Consider the following 26,510-nt stretch of genomic DNA (forward strand, 5'->3'; position numbering starts at 1 on the left):
CTCCATCCCACTCCTTCCTTAAGTCTGCCCTAACCCTAACACTAACCCTGCTGCCTTCCCTAGCTCTCCCCTAACATTCCCATTATGGCCTTATCCCTCACTCCTGCTGCATACAGTGTCTTCCCACCAGCACCAAGCCAATGCTGCCATTCAGAGATGTCCTTCACTGAGTGAGTGTCCTCAGTAAAGTCTATCACGCAACAAGACAATCTCTAGATCCTTGCCAGCCCCACTGAAGCACAGGTAAATCATACGTCATCCAGGAGTTTCCCCTCCACTCGCAGCTCCCATGACGCAATGCTGCCATCAGAGTCATCGGCATCAGATTTTGCAGGATTAAAAGTGTTGGAGATGTAAAGTCTCAGTTTCCGCTTTTGCTGTTAAACAAATAGAGAAAAGAAAATTACATATCAGGTGCAAGCCCAGGTCCTTAGGCAGCCACAGGAAAGGTGATATTTAGGTACTCTGCATGTTTAGTAGAGAACCTGCATGTTTAGTGCAGTTGGACCAGGTCATATTACAACTCAATATTTGGATATATGTAAGAAAAATTCATATTCAATTCTTATACATAAGAAAATTCACTGAAGAGCTGAATCTGAAACTCCCTTTCAAAACCTCTGGGAGTGCAAACAATTTGCTGTAAGTGAAGTAAGACAAGGGGCTGCAGGGCCAAGCCCATGAGGCTATGCACCCTGTAATTCTATTTCAGATCTTTGAGCAGACATTGTAAGAAAAGCAACACACCATGCCCTTCCTGTCCAGCTACTAGTCAGATTGCCAAGATTCAGCTGCAAGCCTCTTGCTACATGAATGTCTTTCATGGCTGCATCAATTCAGATTTGTAATGGCATTCACAAATACAGCTGATGCTGCAAATTAGATGCCCTGCACAGCTCTGCCCATCTTCATTCTACATCCTGCAGAGCCTGCTAATGGTCTTCCTACGCACCCATACACACTCACACGCTGCCTGACCTTCCTATTTAATTCCCTTTTACTCTAATTAAACACTATGGTTTCCCAACTTGCAGCTCCAACTTGCTGTCGGACCTGAGAGGGGGAAGGCACTGTGCTTCACCCCCAAGTCTGGTGCCTGAGGCTTTGAGAGATGGAACCAAACCCAGCTGTTGTCATTTTACAGGCCAGCTAAGAAAGTTCCTCACTCAATGTACTGGCTTATGGATATTTTATTCCTCAGTTCCCTTCCCTCCTATGTACATGTGGAAAACCTGGACATTAAGTCTGATGTGCGGATTCCCAAAGCTGACGGAGACATTGCCAAATATTTCTTTGGCAATCCAATCCCAAATATCTGTCTATAACATGATGACAAAAAAGCTAAAGATGTCAAATTCATACATTCAGAATAGTCTTCACCTAACAGAACAAAGGAGTAGTCTTGTAAAGCTGACACAGATATATATATACACACAGAGGTATGGGAGAGAAGAAAGTCTACAGAACAGAAGATACAGTTATATATATATATATATCAGGGCAAGAATCTAAAAATCAGACATGGCATGAAATAGAGAAATATGGGAGGCAGGGATGTATGGCCCAAGTGGAACAGGAAAATGACTTTACTTTTGCCAAATCTAGAGAGGATAGCAATGGAAAGGTTTATGGAAGAATGCCAACAGTATGCAGTGAGAGGGAATAGGGATTTTTAGAAGTGCCAAGAGTCAAGCAAGTGAAAGACTGACACAGATAAGACCGGACAGATTGATAAGAAAAATATTCCTGGAAAACCATATTCTTTCTGCATCCTTTCTTTCAGGACTTTTGCTGCTAAAGTATTTTTTCATTATATAATTTTTTTTAATGCCCTAGGATTTTTCTTTGGTGTGGAGGACTTGTGAAGGACTTTGCATTTCCAAATTCACAACTCTTCACATTAACTGGCACATTTTATGCATTTTTCTAAATGTTATCCTCACCTGGATCATTTGCAAAACTGTATCTATGCACATAAGCTGCCTTTTTCTTAAGAGTTTCTCCTGGATGCTCTATTGACAGTTCAGGTTTATATCACTGATCCCATCTCCTCTCCTTTTGATTTCCAGTGACATTACCTCTGCTCCCCCTTTACCCTAAAAACTCCTTCCCTCCTCATATCTCACCATATCCAGGTAGGAACTGTGTTTCCTCCAACGGCTGACGTTACCTCACCAAGATCATCCACTGCAACAACATCTTTGTTCACATCTGAGTATTTTAGCTGTCTTCATTTATCCTAGCTTTCAGGCTCCTCATACAGTCCACCCACAACAGAGTTCGTAACACTGTCTAATTCCACTGCGAAATACAAAATACCTCCCCTTGATGCTCTGCACTGTTTCCCTTTGCTAACTCCTCATCGTTCTTCTTTCAAGTCATGCACAAGCCAGATGCAGCTTACACTTCAGAGCTGGTCTCCTGCTGTGTTCCCGATACTTCCTCTGCTCTGGCAAAGTCAGAATCAGCATACCATTTATTTGTTTCTCTCACATCTCTCTCTTCAATTTACTATGTTTTCTTCTATGCAAAGAATACTTTTCTCTCCCTCAAGTTTGACAACACAATCTTTTCCTCACTGCAACCCCTATAAATCAGCATGCTTCTTCCACATTGGCAACAGAAAGAAACTTAGAATAATTATGAATAAAAATCCGAAGTAATGGCCTTCTCTAAAGTTATCTTTTGTCTTGCTTTCTGTGCATCTTGAATTTAGACGGAAAGCCATTTAGCCTTTGAATCCACCATGTTATAGGCAATACCTTAGCCAGGACGGACAATCTGTAAGTACTTTGCAATGCTGTACCTTTAGCCTCTGCTAAGCAAAGAAATCCCTTGCAACAAGCAAAATGTGTAACCTCCTCCCTGGAGATGGTCTTCAGATTTTGATCGAAATGATACTGCAAATTTGCAGCACTATTAAGGCTGTGATTAGAGCTCTCCCAAATGCAACACAAAGAAAGATCCTTGCTCCTGACTCATAACAAACACCCATAGAATCCATCAAACAGGGTAACTGAGCAGCTGCAACAGGACCCCAGCGTGCTCAGAGCTCCGAGACACATATACCTGTACCCTGTCCTCAAAGGATGCATGCTAAGAACCCCAAGAGAGCTTTAAATCTAATAAAAATCTTCATTAGAAAACAATGTGGAATAAGATAACAGAAACAAAGAAAACTCACATTTGTTGGTTAAAATGGAATAAAAAACCAAAAAGGGTTTCTAAACAAATTTGCCTCTGCCCATATATTCCTGAAAGTGGTTCATTTCTTCAGGCTCACTCTTAGTCCAGCAGCTCTCAGCGATTTCCCGGGTTGCAGGAAATTCTGTAGAGTCATTTCTGGGGAGACCCAGAAAATGCTCTTTTTATTCCCCAAGACCCAGCTGTGTTTGTGCTCCTGACTTCTCTCAGGAGCCTCCAAGTTTCTGCTTCTGCTTCAGGTTTCTTACCCGACGAGGGGGTCTCTCACTCTATTTCCCCTTCTGATTGCCGAACCCTGCACGATCTCCCCCTCCCGCCGAGGGCTCCCCGGGCTCAGTGCACCTTAGGGCACGGCAAGCGCTAGCCGTCCCTCTGCGGCCCAGCCACCACCTTTAGAAGGAACCTGACCTAACACAGTATAGCGAAAGTACGTATCACCCATCACAGCTGTCATAGTCAGTAGCTGTAGATCTGCACTGCAGGGTCCATCCAGACCTGTGTCACGGACATGCTGGTAGGCAGTCTGAAAAACTTGTGAAAAAAAGTGCTCGGGCACTGAACGCTGCTTGAACAGTCAAACACGGCCTCCTCCGTGCAGTACTGTGCTGACCTGGAAATGTTCCAGCCCCCCCCCCCCCCCCCCTTCTGAGGCTGCTGCCACCACGTCCTTCTGTCTGTCCCCTCAGGAGCTGCTGCTGCAGCCTTCCCTTCTGCCTGTCCTTCCCAGGACTACCGCAGCCACCTCTGCCTCACACCTGTCTGGCGTTACCGGCCTCTCCACAAAAGCTACCTGAAAACAAGTCAGCTCAAGGAATTCGGGGAGGCTGACTGACTGTCCTCACACAACACCTTCCCGTTCCAAGAATAAGACAGAGACACTGGAACTTACCCTGCACATACTCATCACCAATAGCGTTAATACCTACTTTGAGCAGTGGCACTCCAAAAATAATGCGTTTAGAAATCTCTAGCAAAACACGGATCAGAGCCTTAGCCTTCCAAATGAGTGTTTTCTTCGGATCAGCAGGCCCCTTCTCCTCCGCTAGGACTTTCCCCCTGTCAGCGGTGAGACACTACGGTCTCACCTGATGAAGCACGACACTGTCAGAGATCCAAGGGTACAGTGCGAGCCCCTTCTGAAGGGATCTACCCGGCGAGCAACAACTTCAGCACTTAGAGCTGTACTGCTACAACAAGGACATCCAGCCCCGGCACATGTCAGCTCAAAGGTCATACAGCAGCCGAAGCTGAGCTCAGGGAAGAAGAACTGACACCGGCTGGAGTTTTACAGCCCCCGTACAGACCATAATGTCTCCTTGACTGAAGACACACGCCCAAAATCACTGCACGCAGTTCACTGCTTGACAGTACTCCTGGGTTCCACGAGAGTATCAAGCTCATATCCGGAAGGGTCTGAGAGTAAGGTGCTCTTCCAAATCCTTTTGATCGACCCCATCTCATCCAGGCAGAAACGATGCAATGTCAGTTACATGCAGCTTGGTTACTCTGCAGCTTAACTACAGCAGTGCAACATACTGGGGCGAGAAGCCATTGCTGTTTAGGAAATTCTGCAAAATTTCTTAGTAATGCAGGTTACTGAAAGGGTGCCAAATCTATCCTCCTCGCTGTATGGCATCTTCTCAGAGAACAGCAAAAAACAAACAAACAAAAACCAAAAAAAACCCCTGTGGCCTTGATTTTTACTGCTAGGATTCTCAGGAGCCTGGAGCAAATACTAAAGAGAAAACTTACAGCTCTGGGGTAAAACGAAAGCATCATAGGTAATCTCTTCAAACACACTGAAAGCTTACTGCCCACAAAGACAGAGGGGAACTTAATGTAGATTGATCAAGGCTGTGAATCAAATAACCTCCAGTCCAAAAATCAGTAAATGCTTAACCTGCTTATTCTTGAAGTGGAAGATACACATCTTCAACATGCATCTTTGACTTGTCTTCAACTAAATGATCTTAAAACAGCTATCCTATTAAAAAGAAAAGCTTGCCCCAAAAGCAGTACATTTCATTTACAATTTCTCCTTGAGAAAAAGAAACGGAAAAAAGAAGCATATGTGACAGAAGACTGGTCATGTCAGCAACAAACTACTGTAAAGGGCTCAGCAAGCACAGCAGCATGAATGGTGGGAGAGCTCATGTGGAAGGAAACGGATCCAACCAGGCAGCTGACAGGAATGCTGGAGCAAAAGAACTATAGCTTTTTCTCTCTTTCCAAGTTCTTCAATGTCATCTTCACACAAATCAGTAGAGCTTTAAGTTGAAGTAAACAAGAGAAATGCTGGAAATCCTCAACTCCTTTAAAAAACAAACTGGTTTCTTGTGACACATTTTTACAGTCCCCATTAGCATTAAGTCCTCAAAATGTCAAATCAGAAACTAAGCATTTGGAAAGGTACCATGATCTGTGCGACATTCCATAGGCAAATATCTCCACTGACTGCCCACGTTTAAAGGCTTCAGCGAACTCTCAGGCAGAACGCAATACCTCCAGGACACCTTCAGGAAAGTTTTGCCTGGGACTTCAAACAAATTAACAGAGGCACAGGCAGATGAGCTATTGCTGACTGAATCAAAGAAATCTGGATGCAGATCCTGGGAATGGTATTAAGAGCTGCATGCATGTCTTCAGTGTGGGCCTCCACGCTGCACCTCAGCATAGCATAAAAACCTCATACACAGCACAGGAAAGACGAAAATTTGTGAGAGTAACTGTTCAGTGGTCTCACAAAAAACTTTTGGGAAACAAAAAGAACAGTGAAAGATAGCGTAGCATGGCGACCAGAAACCAGGTGAGATAAAAAGAACAGTGATCACTAGTAGCAAGGGCTCAAGTCTCATCGTTATAAAAGAATGAAATGAAACAGAGAGCATTCATACCAGAACCAGAATATAGAGGTATCAACCACCCAGAGGTATCACTCACCCAGGCTTTAAATGGCTTGTGCAGACATTTCTCTTAGAAAGTTTTAAAATAGTTTTTTCAAAACCACTGTAGTACCTTCATACCTGTACACCAGTGGGTCCTAGGGACACTGTGCTGGCAGCAACAGTTAAGTCCAGGTCACAGGCATCTATAGAGGTAATGTGTTTCAGAAACTCACGAAGATCCAATCTAAAACCAGATTTTTATTTCCTTTCCTTGACTTGGACGAATTTCTCTTCTCTGACAACTACCACCTCTTTCCAATTTCAAGCCTAACGTTATTCAGAGCTGCCTTTTTCCCATCTGTTCTTGTGCCAGTGTTGTCCATCAGCATCATCTGTGGCCCTTCTTTTCTCCCCCTCCACAATAAACACAACCACTCCCAGTCCCTCTCAGCCTTTACTGGTGATGACTCTTCCTTTCCTGAGGTGGTTCCAGAAGCCTTTTTTTTTTTCCCCAGGCTCATTCCAGTTTAAAATGTTAGAGTATTGATGACACTGTATTCCAGCTTCAACAATCAAATGAGATGTTCACCAGGGCCTTCTGCTGTTATACTCGAACTTTTCTATTGCTACAGAGAATTCCAGTTACTGATCTACCCTAAGGTTTTTTTTCTTTTCTTTTTCAGGCACATCACATTAAGTACAGGACTGTTATTATGAAAGTAATAAACCTCACCTTTAATGCTGCTTCCAATCATTTGGCTCCTACTTTATAGCAGAAATTCATCCTATTAATCCCTACATGTACTTAATACTAATAAGTAGCTTCTCTTCTTAAGATCATAAAACTCTTTCTGTAAGACAGCCAAATCTTCTCCAGTATTGACAAGGCCTCCCAACTTGGGGTCATCAACAAATTTCACCATCAAATTTCAGAATTAGCCTCCTAAATTCTAACATCGAAATCATTAATGAAAATACTGCAAAGTTGGTCCCAAGGTAAAAATTAAAAAAAAAAAAATTTTTTTGATGAAGTCAAATAATTACCCCCTCCACCTAAAAAAAATATGCTTTCCAACATTCTCTCCTTCAGCCACTTGCTCACCTAGGAGCAGCTCTACCCCCGGGGAGACAATGGTTCACCAGAATTTCATGGAGGATCAACTTGGCAAAGTCTTCTTGAACTATCCTCTGCATCGACCTCTGCACATCCTCTGCGTTAAGCATCGACAGTGGCAGACATGCCGGCACCAAGTCCAACATCACAACCACAGAAGAGAAAGTACACTGCCCCTGCGCCATAGATATCAAGGTGCAGAGGGGAATCCCCAATAGCTAAAATGTGTTAGAGCTGCCACTGCTCTCAACTATCTTAAAATTCTTCTAGTAATCCCCATCCCCTCTTTCTCTAAAATATCCCAGGAAGAATGAATCAAATGTTTTACTCAAGTTTGGGCAAAGAGTATCTACTGCATTTGTTGACGGCAGCGAGTGCAGGCTTGATTCTAGAAGCTGAATGGCAGCTGGGTTCAGAGTATGACACAAAAACCTCCACAAAGTATTTGTTCTTCTGCCCCTAAGAGCGTCCCTTGGATGCTCCAGGTTTAGAAGTCAATACATGGACAATATGAGAGTCTCATAATGACTGAACAGCAGAGCTCAGACACGAGGTGCTGTGGACACAAAGGCATTCTGAGCAAAAACAACACCCTTGCTCGAGAGGACACAGGGCCAAGTGGCAACCTTGGTGCTTCAGAAAAACAAAAAAGAAATTCCCTTCTGACAACAATCACACAGTAATTCCTCAGCCATCTTAAAACAAGCAAAAGAGGAAAGTATCACAATCTACAAAGCCAGTGAGAGACACCGAGACTTTGTCACTGTACTCAGACACTACTACTGTTTTTGAACCTAAGAATGGTGACTCTGGGAGTACATCGCTTAGTCTGAGGAAGTGTAACACCAATCCACTGTGAAACTCTGGATAAGTCTTTGGTTTGGATAAGAAACCAAATTGTTGTCCGTAGCCAGGGCTTGGAATGGGAGACTTGCATGTGGGATGGGCCACAAGATGCCTTTCTTTCAGACAGGGGACTCCTGAGTCAAGTCTTGGGATGAAAATCATCTTCCCCAACTTTAAATTATCATGTTTATGTCCACAACTGACCAGTTATCTTTGGCTTTTTTTATAGACGATGGAGAGAAGTAAGCACTTTTTAGGGCATGATTCATCTGATCTTATTTTAAATGTCTACTGTATGAGAGGACTTGTGCCTTAGACTCCATTCCTACACTGACTAATCTCTTGACTGTAAAGGAAGCCCGGAGTGACTAGCTTACATAAAAATAACTACAATGCATATTTCTATTCTTAGCCAACTAAATCCCACCCTCAAAGCCCACCATGGCCCTTGCTGTTTGGATTTTCATTAACTCAGTCTTCTTTAATGATACCCCCTGGTCTGGAGTGGAGCCATATGGTTTTTGGTTTCCTTCAGGCCATAGACCTTGGTCTATCTGTACATCCAGTCCCATTGCAGCCCAAAGCTCAAACACCCCTGACTGCCTGACTACGTCTTAAAAAGTCCTTTCTGGTATCTGTGGACAAGAATGGGTGGTTCTTTTATAAAATCAGCGCAGGGCTTCTTACTCACAAGTCGCATACAGTTAATGCTGGTCTGCAGATGAGAATTCTGAGAATCTTGTGATGGGTGTAGTCTAAGAATGTAGGCTAGAGGAAAAGCAGAGAACACACTAGTACCTAAGAGGCAGGAAAAGGACAAGGCATGATCTGTACTGGAAAAGTTGGCAGCTGGCAGGAGCCGCTGACAGTGGTAAAATGAGCTGGCAGGTGGTGAAGGCTGTCTTCTCCCCAACCCAACCAACCTCCAAAAATCCAAGGTCTCCTCCTCGCTTTCTGAGCAATCCCACAGCTGTCATCTGTTTCAGCAGCACAGCTGTTCACAGAAGACCAAATCAGTATCAATAGGCCCAGTGTATTTTATGCACTGTCCTTAATCAAAAATGGTTAAATCAATCCCCCCTAAAATTTCTCAAGAATAATTAATCCTTCAGACAGAAAAATAAAGGCCTGAGCAACACCAGATCCTAAGCCTGTGGTTCCTGAAGACTCTTCCTGGCTACAACCTAATCATTGTGACCAATATGACAACTGCAATTGAAACTGATAATTCTGAGCCGTCCTACATATTATCACATACCTCAGACAAGTTTAAATTTTTCCCAGGATTACAATCCCAGTTTGTGAACCACTGCTGAAAGGCAAATTATTTCAAAGTTGCATGAGCTTTGGTAGGAGTTTTAAGATGGAAATGCAGAGATAACTTTTACTGCTGTGACTAGTACTCCAACTAAAATGAGATGAAAACATATAATATCAAAACAAGCAAAATTTATCAAGGCTTAGCTCTATTTTGGTACATCTTGAATTTCACAACTGCCACATCTGAATTCGAGACATGAATTTGACAAACATCTGTTGATCATTTTTTAGAAACAGATTTAGACATTAAGTAGCTGAGTAACTGATATTTAAAATGTGTTTGCTGACCCGTAGATGGAAACAGAATTTTCTGGCTATGGTTTTTGTAGAATGTTCTGTCTCCTATTCTCTTCCCCCTTACAGACCCTAAAAATCTCCACTGTACAGCTTACAGCTGGGAGCTCCTGTATTGCTCAATTCCATGGTTGATGAGTTTGCCAGAGAACAGACATCTTCCTGCACATTTATGAATGCAAGTCTAACTTTTCAGTTACTTTTAAACATGGCCAAGTTCCTAGCTGGTATAAAATAATGGTGCTCTACCCACATTAAGAAGCTAAGACAAACTATACCTGCTGAGAGGCCGATTTACTATATGCAACGATGCTGGACTATTAACTTGTCATTTAAACTATCCATACTTCAGCTTCCTATCTGTAAAATGGGTATCCTATAATGGGAATCCTTTTCTTCTGCTTCATCTATTTCAATTGGAAAAACATTAGGAGCAAGAAAAAACATTCACATCTTGTAAGATACCTATACAGTGACAAACACAATGGAACCTTGATCTTAGTAGGGCTGATACCTACTACTGTGGTATACACAAGAATGAGTAGACATATCGCTACAAAACTCTTCATACTACAGGATTTACTATACGAATACTACAGAATTTACTATATGAATGTGTATGACCATTCAATATAATCACAAGAACTATTAAGTATGACGTAAGAAAAAAATTCTTCACAATGAGAGTGGCCAAGCATTGGAAGAGGTTACCTAGAGAGGCTGTGAAACCTCCATCCTTAACAGTTTTCAAAGCTCAACAAGGCCTTGAACAACCGTGTTTTGAGCAGGAGGTTGAACTAGATGACTTCCATAGCTCCCTTCCAACTTAAACTTTTCCATGTTTCAATGAAGTAGACTTGGAAAACTGAGGAAAAGATCATTTCAGTAAGATATAATGAACAGGGAAGTGCTGTACTTGATCTAACAGATATCGCAGAAAATGTCACCCATCCATTTCTTCTATGAACTGTCCTTTTATAGACTATGTAAATGTGTGTATTTTTGCAGGCTCTTCAACAATTTTTCTCTAAGTAATTCTTCCTATTATATGTTTTATTATCTCAGAAATTTAGCCTTTAACTGAATTCTAACCGGAAATTTAGCATGTCTTCACTAAACCCCTCTAGTCTCGTATTTTTTTCTTTCTAATCATTCTAATACAAAATTTCAAAAACAGCATTTATAAACCCTGAAGCTATTATCCCCTTTATTAAAGGCTTTCAGAAGCAAGAGCTGGTAATATCCACTGAATGTTTTCCACCACCCTTCCACACATGCTGTTCCCCAGCTGCTTATTCATAGGAGCTTTGTCTGACTGCTTCAAAATGTCTCTGTCAACAGGACTTTTCCTGGTTCCCCAGAAAGCATTTAATACACGTTTTTATTTTTCCTCAACTCAACCTACAGATTTTTCATGACATACCTTCATTGGCCTCTTCAGTGCTTCCTGAATATCCACACGCTTCCGCATAATGGTCTGGTCTAGTTTGCGTTCAAAGGCCAACAGATCCATGTAGGCCTGGGACTCAGGAACCAGCTCCCGGATCTGAGAAGGAAGCAAGGAATATCCAAGCACTGGAAGCAAAGAATCAACCATGTTCTGGAGCAGTAACACTGACACCTGCCCAGCCCTTGGACAGATGAACTAAGAAGAAGGGGTTACCCCTAAGACTGTGGTTCCCAACGAGTGGGGCAGGTCTCAGTGGCATGGTACAACCATGTAACTGAAAAGCTGAAGCACAGAATTCAAGCTAATTAATGAACTCTGGGAGATGCCAGTTGGATCCACAAGCCCTGGATCACTGCTGAGCTTTTCAAGGCAGGCTTAGCAGCCTGGGAGCCCCTGTTTTTGGCAATGCAAAGCATTTTAAATTTGTCCTGTTTAAACTAAAAAAGACTGTGTCTCTTTAGGCTACGAATAAAGGCTGGGTGTTCTTGGGTTTTTTTTTTAAACAAGTGCTACCCATCATAAATCAAAACTGCAACTTAGGGAGGCAACCTCCCTTAACACAGCTTCTTGGCTAAGCTGAAATCTACCTTCACAAGTAAGTTTCAACATGACCAACTATGAAGTGTCAACTTATGATTTGGCCAACCTTTACTGGTAATTTAAAATATTAGCTAATCTATCTCATCTCTGCTAACAACACCCTTTCTTATTTTCTCTATTCCAGAGAAGCTAGCAGAGGAGGTGATAGGAAGTAGGTTAGGAGGAAAAAAGAGACAGAAGTAAAGAGGAAGACCTAAAAATCTGAGCTGAGTGGTGGACAAGTATACCCTTATGTAGAAAAGTCAGTTCTTAATTGGGAATAAATTATGCAGGCAAACCATAAAAGGAAAGGAATTCTAAGTAATTATAAACAATCTACTGGTCTGCCTTGACTACTTTTAAGATATTCACTCTAGCTTTCACCTGTACAACTAAAATACTTAACTGTTAGAGTATGTCTGTTCTATAACAATTAAAAGCTAGCTGGCATTCCTGTTTTGCTTTAGGATCAGAAGTCTACAGTTTGAACTCACTATAAGACACAAACACACGTGAGAGAGACTGGGCAAAGAGGAAGAGGCCACGACAAGTCAGCTTCCCTGGCGTGAGTACAGCTTTAGCACTGTGCATACATTTTGTACGAAACTCTCTTACTTCACAGAAGAAAGCTCCAGCCCTCTCAAGAATGTCAGTCATGGACCAAGATTAACCAGTTTCTGGTGTAGAAAGAGCCACTAATGCTATTTGATTCTTGATGCTGACTCGTGGCCACCTGACAGCAGATCTTGCAAGAGAAGAGGCTACTCGCTATGCCGACCATAACTGGCATCTGTTCATCTAGCCTGCTGCTCTGTATGTACACTGGTGGGGAGCTCAAGCGGACTCTAGTAAAATCATCTTGTTTTGCGATTATATCTTGTCCCTCTACCTGCTCAGTGCGTACTACAAAAACATAAGAACTACTGTAGCAGGTCATGCAAACAATCCATCTATCCTGGTGTTGTACCTCGGGCTGCATTTGGCATGGTGTTCCAGGACGAAGAAGCAGCTCCTTTTGTTTGTTTTGCACCTGCCATCACCTTATGTCTCCTACTTGTAGAGCTGGAGAGGCAGTGGGCAGTCATTCCCTATTTACCTTCGCTGTACAGCTCACACATCTCACAGTTTTCTGTCATCCCATTCTTTTTTTTTTTCTTTTCCAGGCTGGATATGGAACAACCACTCACTTCTGTATTTAGACTGATCAAGAATATCAAATAAATATCTCTTTAAAACTTATTTATTTGTTTGTTTTGAGATGCTAGAATACCTGTACTATTTGCAGTAGGACTGACACTTTGAAGAAGCAGAAATTATGGAGCCAAATAAATGCTTTGGTTTTGTCCCATAAAACTGTGCTGCTTTAGCTAAACCACTATTTTTTAACTACTTATATTCTTCATCAAAGTCTTAGTTCCAGCAGAATAATAAAAGAACACTAACATTTTAGAGCGAAGCACAAAGACCAAGCATTGCCCCGGGAACCCCAAGGAGTTGCCACAGCTGCTGAATAAAGAGAGCTAGGGAATACTTCCACCGCATAGTGAGTACAAGTCTTCAGACCCAACAGAGCACCACAATGCCCCGATCCTGTCCCACACAGAACAGAAGATTCCTCAGTTCCTTCAACAGAAGGAAGCAATCAGGTCGTACTGCTGTCATTTAAAAACTCTGGACCCAGAGCATAGTTTCAGTCATTTACCTCTGAGTCACACCACAGTCAGTTCATGAACTCCTAGGAACAAGAGGAAGCTGGGAGCTGGGATCCAATTGGATCCAGGATCTAACGACATTTCTAGTAAGTACACAGAAACAGCAGTAATCTTGAATAAATATTTCTATTCTGAATTTACAGTGAATTACATCTCCTATCACATGAGAGTGACAGGGCATTTCTTATTCTAACTATAACCAAACTGGATGTTAAACTGCATTTAAGAAAATATAATTGCTTTAAAATTAGCTAACAAAGACAAAACTGCACGTAAGCCCCTGAACTACAAATGGCTGCCGGTTGGGAGAGTACTTGGGAGAAGTATCGCATAAACTTGCCTGTGTTTGTATTCTTTCGTAGATTTGTGTTATGGCCACAGCGGAGATGGGATACTGGGCTAGACCAAAGGTCCACTTAGCCCTGTTTGGCTGCTCTTACCTTCCTTCCCTTTCTCAACCTAGTAGTGGAATAATTTTTTGGTGACACGATATGATCCAGTCTCATGCTGTCTCCCAATCTCCCCTTAAGTATTACAGACAATTAAAGGGGAGTCCCAGCAGTATTATGATGAAGGATTTTCTTTGTTCCTGGTATGTCTTATCTTGAAAAGATAAAAGTATTCTACCTCCAGCCAGTACCTCAGAATTCATTTTTCAGTTTTCTTCATAGCTAACTGAATGTCAGTTATCTTGGGGTTTATGTCATAAGGATGTGCGCAGCCCACATAATTCCTTCTTGCTGCGTGGTTTGCCCTAACTTAAAAGTTCATAGCTCCATGCAAGTCTCATCTATTCTTCTAAAAAAGTTCTGAGTATATACATACTGAGCATTTCAAGACCTGATTTCTCCTTTGTGGCCTTTAGCCATCTTCAAGAATCTACAAAAAGCACCTAGCAGCAGCATCTGAACACCTGAGGTTCTGAAGTATGTATGTTAAACCTTACTTCAATGCTTAGCATGCAAAGGACTTAATGACAAGGATGTGGCTTGCATTATAAAAAACATCTATTCTCTGTTTCAGTCATGGAATTATATGGATAACCAGAACAGCCTGTTATTAACATTACTAAGATTGATAGTGCTTTTCTAGGGACTGGGATTCTTTTACTTCTATTATGAAAATTCAAATGTTTCAAAAATTAAAATATTAATAAGAGCATGTTATTATTAAGCTATGTACTTTTATGTTTGACTTTTATGTATTTTTTTTAATCAGTGGTGACCAAAGCCTGAAGAATGCATCTGAGACTGCATCTGGACTCTGGGTTGAGCTTGGGGCTCCCCAGGACCAGGAGGACAGTGACATACCAGAGCAAGGCCGGCAGAGGACCACCAGGATGACTGGGGGCTGGAGCACACGATGTACCAGGAGAGGCTGCGACAGCTGGGTTTGTTCAGCCGTGAGAAGAGAAGGTGAAGGGCGAGATCTTATTGCTGTGTGCAGCTGCCTAACGGGATGGTGAAGAGAAGAGGGAGGCAGCCCCTTCCTGGAGGTGCACAGCGATAGGATGAGAGGCAATGGAAACAAGCTGCAGCAGGGGGAATCGACTCCATGCAAGGAACGTTGTTGCTGCTGCTGCTTTTGTTTTCAAGCCATGACGGTAGTCAGACATTGGAGCAGTTTCCCAAAGGATGTTGTGGGATGTGCATCCTTGGGGATATTCAAAGCCCAACCGGACAATGCCCTGAGCAGCCTGGTGTTGCTCATCAGGTGATGTGATTTGAACCTGCTTTGAGCAGGGGCTGGTCTGCATGACCTCCAGAGGTTCCTTTCAATCTACATTTTTCTATTATTCCATACACGTAACACAGACTGAATTACACAGTTAATTTCTATTTAATACTATGCAACTGTGAATAGATACAATATATACAATATATATTACAAGTAAAATGTACAAGAAATGTATATAAATTATGTAACATACGAAAAGAATATGTATATTTTCTCAAGAGGAGCTCTGAAGGAATCAAAAGAAATGTCACTTTATCCAATATCCTGTAAGTAAATTTAAGGATACCTCTGAACCAAAAACTGTGGAGGCCATTAACACCGACAGAAAGTAAACGATGAGAACAGAGCAGCCATACAAGACAATAGGGTCATCTCCATAAAGCTGGGCTATTCGAACAAACTGTCTTTTAATAGAGCCAGATGTGGTTATGTATCTACAAGACACCGTTACTTATAGAGAAGAGTTATGAAGCCAGTCTGATCGTTTCTTCTTGGATTAACAGATTTGTCATGAATAGCTTTGGAAACCTTCCTCAGATTTCCAGCCTATCAGAAACAGAAGGTTCTTGAACAGCCTTCCAGCAGCTTTTGCCCACAGTACTTCTAAGTATGTTAAGCTGGTAAATTACAAAAAAGTTTACATTATGTAATTCATTGTAGTAACAGCACTCTGGATTTCATGAGCAAGGGATCTTTCCAGTCCTAGGAATTAGCTAGAAAAAAATAATTCGGGATACCAGAACAGGGAACAACCTATTGAAAGCAAAAGTTCTGAAAAGACTGAGAAGCCTTGGTGAGGGGATGAAACGAATACCCAAAGCTCATGAGCGTAACAAAAAGTGCAGTTACACCTCGCATTGAATAAAGTGGGAAGTAATCATAAATAAAGGCTTGGCGGCCTTAAGATCTTGCTGAAATCAACATAGGAATAATATGGACATTTCCAGAGTGAACATTTTACTGAGGCTTTAGACATACCGTGGAGGATACAAGAAGGAGCCAATATAATTATTCAAAGATGATGGAAAATGACTTTCAATGACATTATCTGGAATTACGTAAGGCACTTGATAAAGCACCGTGTGTGAAATTGTGCCTGAGGAGAACAGGGAACTTGGCACCAGAATTGTACAACAGGTAAGAACCCGACTAAAGAGGCCAAGACGCGGGACTGAGCCGGGAGCAAAGCATCGACCCGCAGGTGGTACAGGCGTTCTGCCAGGACGGATCACAGGGGCCAGTCTTATTTCATATTTTCAGAACTGTCTCAGTATCTACTCTCCAAACCAAAAAGAACCCACCCCCCCCAAAATGAGCTAATGAAATATGCTGGTAACATAAACTTGGGGTGTGTTGCCAATTTAGAAAAAGAATTCCAATTTAACATAAATAGGAAAATTTAACAGAGTAAAGAAATTTAATAGTGCAAGCTGTGATATCATGTACTTTGAAACAAATATCAAAATTTCTGTGACAAACTGAGAAATGAAACCTGAAAAGGGAAGCTTCAAGCATTTCTATTAGGGGACGCAGATCTTCCCAGTCACCAGGGCTATGGTGGACCTCCCCTTCCACCTGGGGACACATTCGCATTCTCTCTCCCCGCTCTCTCTCTCTCCCCTTCTCCCATCTCTCCTGCCTTCTTCCCTCTCTCTCCCTCTCCCCCCTCTCTTTCCCCTCTCCTTCTCCCTCCCACCCTCCTTCTCTTCCTCCCCTCTCTCCCCCCCTCCTCTCTCTGCCCTTTCTCTCTCTTCTGCCTCCTCCGCCCCCAGAACATTCCTCTCTTCAGACGAAGATCCATGTTCCCACAGTGTAATCTTCTAGGTATCCTGGGGGTCCCCACTTCACTGTAAAAATACAGCAGTGAGATAAAAACCTCTCCAGAAAGTTATGACTTTCACTGGATCAGGCAAAGCAGAGGTGGAATTGCCCAGGAATGACACTCATCCTTCCCAAATACTGGCTGACTAACCTTAAAACCTCTGAAAACAAGAAATTAAGATTTATAGCACATCTTTGTCCTACCCATAGTTCAGACCTAGCACTAGCTGCTGGAAATGGCTAATTTTTCATTACCCAAACAAACAGAAACATCATGGATTATCCCTCTCTTGAAACTCTCAGTTCAAAATAGATTACTTTAGTTTGGTTAATAGGTGTATGAGGTAACAGATGAGGCACCTAAGGCTACGAAAGTGGCAAGGTGGAGAGGGAGAATCTTCTGCTTGGCCAGTAACATGGCTGGAGGAAAACAATTCTGGAAGAAAAGGCCTTCCCTCAGGTTTAGGCTAGTGTTTCACAACTGAAAGTAGCACTTTCTGCTCAAAACATCGATCAAGATCAGCTGCAGGCCCACAGCCATCTTTCTGTCACAATACCTAGATTACCTGGTGCACAATGTATGTTGATTTTAAGCCACTTGTCATGTCTGTGGGTACAAAGTCAAGCTAATAAAACTTTTTAACATACTTGCATTGTCACAGGGAGTTGATGCTAGATCTGGTACATGCCCACAGCATTGCTGCTTCTGTATTAGAAGCCGAAAGTGACATTTGTCTTATCATTAGACAATGGCTTGAAATAGAAGTATCAATCTTTAAAACAAGTACATAGTGGAAACAACTGATCTGAGTGTATGGTAATTCAGTTAATCTGTTACATGATTTGAGAAAAGGATGGTCACCGTCTGTGGAGCAGAAGTAATGTTACTAAGGAAAGCGGTGACTGGTTACTAAGGAAAGAGGTAAAAGAGAGAGAAAGAAAAGGCCATAACCATCACCTGAGGAACACTGAGATGCTGGCAGAAGGCGAGGACAGGACTAGCACAGCGCCTGCGCCCCTGCTGAACTCAGTACAGGAGTAATAGCTTGAAGTTGTCTGGACTGTGCTACACAGGAGACGAACCAACTCGTCCTAGTCTGAACACGTGTAAGAAAGGATGAGAGAGGCTGGACTAAGAATGTGCTGTCGCTTGTGCTCTGCCGGCTGCATCTGCTTCAAGCATCTCTGAATCACTGCTGTCCAAGACAGTCTCCTGCACGGCCTGATTTCCTGGGTTAGAGAGGTACTGCACTTGGTTGTGGAAAAACAAATTTTGCTATGTTATGACCACTTTATTGGGCAATGCAGATTAGACTTTGTAGCAGTCCTCCTTGTCTTCATTTACTGTTCCATTAATCTTATCTCGTCTATAAGGATTATCACCAAATATCTCGTACTATGCGTGACACTGAAAAAAAAAAAATACTACATAGCATTGGGCCAAGAACTCATCTTCCTAATCCCACTAGAAATAACCCACTCACTGATATGTCTCCAAACTGACAGCAAGGTAAATTTTAATTTAATGTATCTAGACTAAATCTGACCAAATTCCTTCAAGTACACCAAAGAAACAACCCTGTCATAGTCTCCCAGGCTGAAGAGAAAGATACGTATTATGTCAAAACTACCTAATGCGTCCATTCCAAGTTCATCCCTGCTGTGGTTGGAGGAACACTAAAAAGGATCACGTGAATCACAAAACTATTTTTCTAAAAAAATCAAGAGACCTAGCTATATCCCTTCTGCAAGAAAATTATATCTCATCCCTTCCTTAAGCACATCAAAAATAATGGATACTATCTTAGGCTTTCAAGTGGCCTTTAGGGATACAATCCTTTATGAGAACTTTTTAATGAATTCACAGTGACATACAGACGAAAAGCAAATAAGGGGCAGGGGTTGCCCAAGAAAGCAGAAAAAAACAGTAAGACAAAGATTCAATTTTCATCATGGCCAAATGATATATCTGGAACCTTATGGCTTTCATCAACTCAGACATGGTACTTTTTAAAAGGATTCAGGAAAGCATGAAAGAGAGACATAAATACATTAAAAGCTATAAAATTATTTAGTTAATGAAGATAAAAGACGACTGTGAAACACTTCAGAAAAGACTAGTAAAATTTGCAAATGGGGCTGCATGGTAGCAGACGAACTGCAATACCAAACAAATACAGTGAAATGCACAATAAAGCAAGGAATTATCTATACTACTGGGTACTAGTAAGAACTTCTGATGCAAGTGACCAAAACTGACTGTCGGTAAGTTAATGAAATAATTTGCATGATGGGCAGCAACAAGAAAACAAATAAGATGCAAGATATAAAGAAGAGGAAGGCTCCTGAGGCTTATATAATTTAATGTTAAGATACTAAATCATAATGACTACAACCTGCAAATGACAGAATAAGGAAACAGAAAATACAGAAGAGGACAGGGCAATATGGCTCTATACCATGGTAAGCAGGGAACAAGAAAACTATGTGAATTATTGAAGGCATTTGTACAAGCAGAAAAACTAGAAACAAAGAATGGGAGACATTTACAGCATGGGGATTCCCACTGCTTCCCAGGGAAGTCTTAAAAGGATTTGGGAAGTGGCAGGAAAGGTTAGGGGAGGAAACAACAGCCCAGCAAGACCACAGTAGCCTAACAGGCTACTGCAGTTCCTGAAAACATGAGCAGGGAAATACTGGAGCAGGACTAAGGACTTCATGACTACTGCCATGTTTGTCAATAGCGTAATCAGTACAAGAACAGCAGAGTCACAATGTAAGACAACTTCTGAAAAATTTGAGAAAATTCTGAGAAAAGCTATTGAGAGGATTAACAAACAGGAAAACATGCTGTAAAATGCAAGGCTCCAGGAAGCCAGTTCATTTATCTTTGCTGATGAGTATATACATATCTGCATGAACAGGAAAAAAAAAAGTTTATCTGTCTATCAAAGTGACAACACAATGCAATGGAAACAGAACTTGAGCTTGTTAAGCTCAGACTAGAGATAAGGTGCAAATGTTTAACAGTGAGTGTAGCCAACTACTGAAAAAAATTGCTGTCTGCTGCAGGGAACTATTCATCACTAGTGATTTTAAATACATATGCTCTTAATTACAAGTAAATCCTCAGGCCTGTCTTGTACAAGAAGTTCTACTAAAAAGAAAAATTAGCAGGAAATTCTCAAGGTATGGTCAGACTTCAGACTACTTGTCTAGTTGTGTGATACAAAAAATAAAATCATATTTTTTTCTTCTCCCTGAAAATCCAATATATTCTTTTTCTTTTCAAAGTGCTCCATAAGAAGGCTTTCCACTCTCTAATAAAATCAAATGGACCTCTCAATACAATTATTAGCACTTAATGTACAGTTAGGCAGATAATCAGGAACACAGCTCACTTCTAAAGTTTGGCTTTATACCAAACACTGTGACAGAATATCCACGGGAATGACAAACTGGAGCATGAGGGGTGGAATACTGAAGCCCAAGGTGGAATTAGAGGTGTTCCTGAGCTGCACTCCTCCTTGCCACTGACGCGTCTCAGATCAGAGGTATTAGGAGAAACACCTCTGGGAATCCCTCTTTCTGTATGAGAAAGCCTTTCCTCTCTATAATCTTAATACTACACAAATAGACTACAAAATACAGCTTTCCAATATTCTCCTATTGCAAACAGGTTAGCTCTTGTTTCCTCCCTTTTGGAAAAAATTGTAGTAAACATTTCTACAATTTCTGCCATCAGGGATTATAAATTCTGGGAAGTGCATTTTTGCCACAGACCAGTTTCTAAGGGGGGGTTGGCTTTTTTTTGGCATCCCTTGGTGAAACGTGGACCCTAGCAAACCGAAGAAATATACCCCTCTCAGTCTCATTGACTTGCAGCATGGGATGTGTGTACAATATCTTCCCTGGTGACCAGGTATATCCCACTCTGCCATGATCTTTTAACATTGTACAATATTGAATTCTGAAAGAATTTGGGTCTCTTCAAGTAGGAGGACATTTGAGAGCTGATAGGAGTACTGCTGGCTGCAAACACATATAAATGCAACTCAGCCTTCCTTGACCTCCACAGTCCTTCTGTGCTAGTCAGCTCCTATCAAAAGCACCTACCACGGTTGCTTCCAACAGCAGACAAATGCTAGTCACCCACGTTCTGAGAACAGTCCATTTTGGAACTCCTAAAGCAAAATTACCAAGCTGAACTTCCCGGGTTATGCTGAGGCACAGTCCTGAAACACACGGAGGTGTCACTGAGTAGCTTGCAAAAAAAGTGATTTGAGTAGATAGCTGTATAAGCTTCAGCAATCCCAGAATAATCTGGGTCTGGAGGTCACAGAATCACAGAATAGTTGGGGTTGGAAGATCCCTCTGGAAATCATCTGGTCCAACACCCCTGCTCAAGCAGGGTCAGCTACAGCAGGTTGCCCAGGACCATGTCCAGTCACATTTCAAATAGCTCCAAAACCTCTCTGGGTAACTTTTTCCAGTGTTCGAACACCCTCACAGTGAAGAATTGTTTTCTTATGTTTAAACAAGATCCCCTGTGTTTCAGTTTGTGCCCATTGCCTCTTGTCCTGTCACTGGACACTGTGGAGAAGAGTCTGGTCCCATCTTCTTTATATCCTCACATCAGATATTTATATACATTGATAAAATCTCCCCAGAGCCTTATCTTCTCCAGGCTGAATAGTCCCAGCTCTCTCAGCCTCTCTTCCTATGATAGATGCTCTAGTCCCTTAATCATCTTTGTGGCCCTTTGCTGGACTTGCTCCAGCAGATCCGTATCTTTCCTGTACTGGGGAGCCCAGAACCGGACACAGTACTCCAGTTGTGGTCTCACCAGGGCTGTGCAGAGGGTAAGGACCACCTCCCTTGACCTGCTGGCAACACTCTTCCTAATGCAGCCCAGGATACCTTTGGCCTTTGCCATCAGGGTGCAATGCTGGCCCACGTTTAACTTACTCTCCACCAGGACCCCCAAGACCATCTCTGCAAAGCTGCTTTCCAGCTGGTTGGCTTTCAGCCTCTTCTGGTGCATGGAGTTATTTCTTCCCAGGTGCAGGACTTTGCATTTCCCATTGTTAAACTTCATGCGATTCCTCTCTGCCCGTATCTCCAGCCTGTTGAGGTCCCTCTGAATGGCAGCACAACCATCTGATATATCAGCCACTCCTCCCAGTTTTGTATCGTCTGTGAACTTACTACGGATGCATTTGGTCCCATAATCCAGATCATTAATGAAGATGAGGTAATGATGACCAACCCCTGCTCAAAGCAGGTTCAAATCACATCACCTGATGAGCAACACCAGGCTGCTCAGGGCATTGTTCGGTTGGGCTTTGAATATCCCCAAGGATGCACATCCCACAACATCCTTTGGGAAACTGCTCCAATGTCTGACTACCGTCATGGCTTATAAACAAAAGCAGCAGCAGCAACAACGTTCCTTGCATGGAGTCGATTCCCCCTGCTGCAGCTTGTTTCCATTGCCTCTCATCCATCGCTGTGCACCTCCAGGAAGGGGCTGCCTCCCTCTTCTCTTCACCATCCCGTTAGGCAGCTGCACACAGCAATAAGATCTCGCCCTTCACCTTCTCTTCTCACGGCTGAACAAACCCAGCTGTCGCAGCCTCTCCTGGTACATCGTGTGCTCCAGCCCCCAGTCATCCTGGTGGTCCTCCGCTGGCCCTGCTCTGGTACGTCACTGTCCTCCTGGTCCTGGGGAGCCCCAAGCTCAACCCAGAGTCCAGACGCAGTCTCACAGGTGTGGCATAGCAGGGAATAGCCACTTTCCTCAACTTGATGGCAACACTCGTGCTAAAACAGCCCATTTTGTGGTTGGCCTTCTTCATAGCCAGGGTACGCCACGGGTGCACTCTCTGCTTGTTGTCCATGAGGACCCCCAGGTCCTTTCCTGCAAAGTTGCCTTCTAGTCAGTTGATGCCCACCTGCGCTGGTGCATGGGGTTATTCCACCCCAGGAGCAGAACTTCACATTTGACTTAATTGAACTTCATGATGTTGAACTGCCGGCCCATTTCTCCAACCTGTCAAGGTCCCTCTGAGTATCTTCACTTCCCCTGGACTCTGATCCTGGGCTCAGGAACCTGGGAGGCCTGAGGACAGGCCTTACCAGGAAAAACAGAGGCAAAGACAGAGCTGAGTACCTTGGCCTTTTCCATGCCTTTTGCTACTGGATCCCCTGCCCCGCTGAGCGGCAGGCCCAGGTTTTCCCTAGTCTTCCTTCTGCTGCTGATTCACTTGTAGAAGCCCTTCTTGTTGCCCAGCACATCCCTTGTAGGTTCAGCTGCAGCTATGACTGAGCTTTGGCTTTCCTAGGTCCAGAATTTTCCTAGAATTTGATCCATTTCATTCAGGAAGTAACAACTGGAGCTGCATTCTTCAATTCCTACTTAAGCAGGACATATAAAGCAGTCTCAGAAATTTGGTTAAAAAAAACGAAAAAAACCCTGATTATCAGGCAGTAATACTTGCTAGCGATCTGTCAGCTTCCTTAGAATTAGGCTAGCCTATTACTACCATCTTCAGAAGAAGTAACAAAAGCCAGTACCTCTTGCTCTCCCAGCTCTAACAAGCTCAATTAGATCATGAGCCAATTTTATACCAGCTGCAGCAGGTGAACACGACCTGAGCATTTCAAAAATAGTGTTCAGAAGCCAGCATTTATATACTACAAACAACAGTGACTGAAGTCTAGCTCATCAGCAACTGGGCTGAAGAACAGCTTTGTCACTAATAAACTTAAACCTAAAGCTTGCTGACAAAAATGTTGCTACATTTGAGGCTTCTGTAGTGGTCAAAGAATAGCCGAGGGCTGACATTCCTTAAAAGCTTGACTCTACACTACCTAGTGAATCTGGATCTCTGAGAGACAATGCTGCACAGAAGGATTTCTGATCCCACCGCAGAGGCATCCCACACAAATGTGTCCAATAACATGGCAAAAGCAACTGAAGACTGCATCATTCTGAATGTCATGGCCACACACTGATGCCATTCAAAATTCCAAAGCTCCCGCAACACTACGAGCAGCATTTAAGCAAGTCTTTCACCAGTCCGACAGGGCAACCAATCCATTACAAGCAATTCAGTCTAAATTGGACGTATGTAAGCCATACATATAATCTGCTAAACTCTATCTGTTTGTGTGTAAGCGCTTAATTACATGAAAAGAAAGCTCTAGGTCACATCTATGGATCAGCATAGGTCCTTACGAGTTACTCTTAAAGCTCTAGCAAAAGCAGTTCAGTAGTTCCTCTATGTTCACTGGCAGGGCAGCACCTCTGGGCCAAGCCAGTCCTCTGAAGCATGCAGTCCAAAGAGACAGCTGGAGGGGTGACCACGACGTCAGTCAGCATGGAAAAGCAGGAACTCTAGAGCAGGGTGCCAGCATACAAAAGCAACATACTCTGGAGACTTTTGCTGCAGATGCTCCACAGCACAGCGGTTAGGTCACAGGATAATGCAGGTTGCGAGGGACCTTGGGAGGTCTCAAGTCCAACTTGCTGCTCAAAGCAGGGTCAACAATGAGGTCTGTTGCTCAGGACTTTATCCAGTTGGGTTTTGAAAACCTCCAAGGGTGACGGTCCCACAACCTCTCTGGGTTCCAATGCTCGACTGTGCTGTTGTGAAGAAGTTTCTCCTTATATCCAGTCAGCTCTTTCCATGTTCCAACTTATGCCCAGTGCCTCTCATTCTCCTGCCATGCACCGCTGTGAAGAGCCTGGCTCCATCTTCTTGACAACGCTCTCTTAGGTACTGGCAGGCTGTTACTAGGTCTCCTCAGAGCCTTCCATCCTCCAGGCTGAACAAGCTCTGCTTCCTCAGCTTCTCCTCACAGCGCATGTGCTGCTCCAGCCCTCTGACCACTTTGGTGACCCTCGGCTGAACTAGCTCCAGTCTGCCAATGTCCTTCTTGTACTGGAGGCCCCAAAACGGGACGCAGTGTTGCAGATGTGAGCTAATGAGTACTGAGTGAAGAGGGATAACTGCTTCGCTCGGTCTCCTGGCTGAGCTCCTGTTCCCACAGCCCAGGATGCTCTCAGTCACTAGGCTGCCAGGGCACACAGCTGGCTCACGCCAGTGCCCTTCTGGCAGAGCTGCTCCTCGATGCATGTAAGAGCTGCTCCCTTGGGCACATTGACTGGTCCCTCCTGATTAGGTGTCATCTGCAAATTTTATGAGCGAGCACTCTTGTTTCCTCCTCCAGGTCATTGATAAAGGTGCTAAAAAGAACAGGCCCCAGGACAGATCCCCGCGATACTCCACTTGCCACTGGCCTCCAGGTAGTGTATGACCCATTAGCCACTAACCTCTGAGCCCGATCATCCAAACAGCTTTTTACCTGCCTGGTTGTTCACCCACCCAGACTATAATGTCCCAATTTGAATACAAGGATATTATGGGAAACAGTATTGAAGACTTGGCTAAAGCCACAGTAAATGGCATCTGCTCTTCTCTCTTGCCTGCAAATCCTGCCATCTCATCGTAGAAGACAACCAGGCTGGTCATGCATCGTTTATTCATGGTCCAGGGTGTGTACTCTGCTACTCTTGAATGCCACTATTTCATGGTTGCTACAGCCAAGGCTGCCATTGATTATCACATCCCCAATCACTTCCTTCTTGTTAATGAATAGCAGAACTACCTGTGCATCGCCTCTGACTGGCTCAGGAGAACAGGCTGGAGGACGGCCATGCACCGACCAAACGACAACAGGACAGGTATCAGGGCATGAAAGCAATGCAGAGGAACCCCATGTGGTAGTCAGCACACAGCAGCAGGAGTTGGTTGACTGTTTTTATATAGGAGAATGAAGAAGAGAGGATGAAAAGGAGAAGAGAGCTGTGCAAAAAGCCATCAGTACAGATGGGCAAGAAGTCCTCATGGGAATTTGGCGGGCAGGTGACAGTAACGGTGCCTGGGAAGAAACTTAATGACTCAGAACTCAGAGAAAAGTGCCTGATATCTGGTCATGTTTCTCTAAGCACAGTCTGTGGCACGCGGTCAGAACGGAGGCACAACTGCTAGACTGGAGCTGCAAAGGCCATGTCAGTTCAAGAGATCTGGGTCTCCAGGTATGAATGAAGATGCCAATGAACTTTTCAGAGATTGAATGACTGTTTCAGTGGCCAGCAAAGATGCAAAGAGAGGGAAACAGACTGGTGGATTAGAGGGGAATGACCCGAAGGTAAGGAAAACAGGGTGGGGCGCAGCATGTGGCACAGAACTCGAGTTAATGTTGAATAAACTCCAAAAAACTCTAAGCCTTGTTATGTTACAGTATGTCGGTCTGTGCTTAAGCAAGTCTCTTTCTTATAATTAAATTGTATTTTAGACAAAAGATATGCAGTAGATCCAATCTACTATCATTTAAGTAAAGCATTTGCCATAGTCATAAAGGGAGACACTACTTAAGACTGAGAAATGGGGATTAGAAAAATAACACTGCTGTAAAGAACTGGATAAAGAGGGACAACAACAGCTTGCACAGAAAAAGAAGTATTAAGCAGGACTGTGGAC

At 43.1% G+C, this 26,510-nt stretch overlaps 1 protein-coding gene across 3 annotated transcripts in view; it reads right to left on the reverse strand.

Annotated features, from left to right (window-relative positions):
• SMARCD3 (SWI/SNF related, matrix associated, actin dependent regulator of chromatin, subfamily d, member 3) overlaps positions 1-26,510 on the reverse strand; it is a 100,124-nt gene that overhangs the window by 22,846 nt on the left and 50,768 nt on the right. For all 3 annotated transcript variants that reach the window (XM_064505525.1, XM_064505524.1, XM_026115826.2), the window contains 2 exons: positions 11,087-11,209; positions 255-377 (listed from right to left, as the gene is read on the reverse strand). In XM_064505525.1, the coding sequence (XP_064361595.1) occupies positions 255-377; positions 11,087-11,209 (246 nt within the window). The remainder of the gene's footprint in view (positions 1-254; positions 378-11,086; positions 11,210-26,510) is intronic.

The sequence above is a fragment of the Dromaius novaehollandiae genome, chromosome 2 (assembly GCF_036370855.1).
Source record: "Dromaius novaehollandiae isolate bDroNov1 chromosome 2, bDroNov1.hap1, whole genome shotgun sequence".
In the NCBI taxonomy this organism is placed as follows: Eukaryota; Metazoa; Chordata; class Aves; order Casuariiformes; family Dromaiidae; genus Dromaius; species Dromaius novaehollandiae.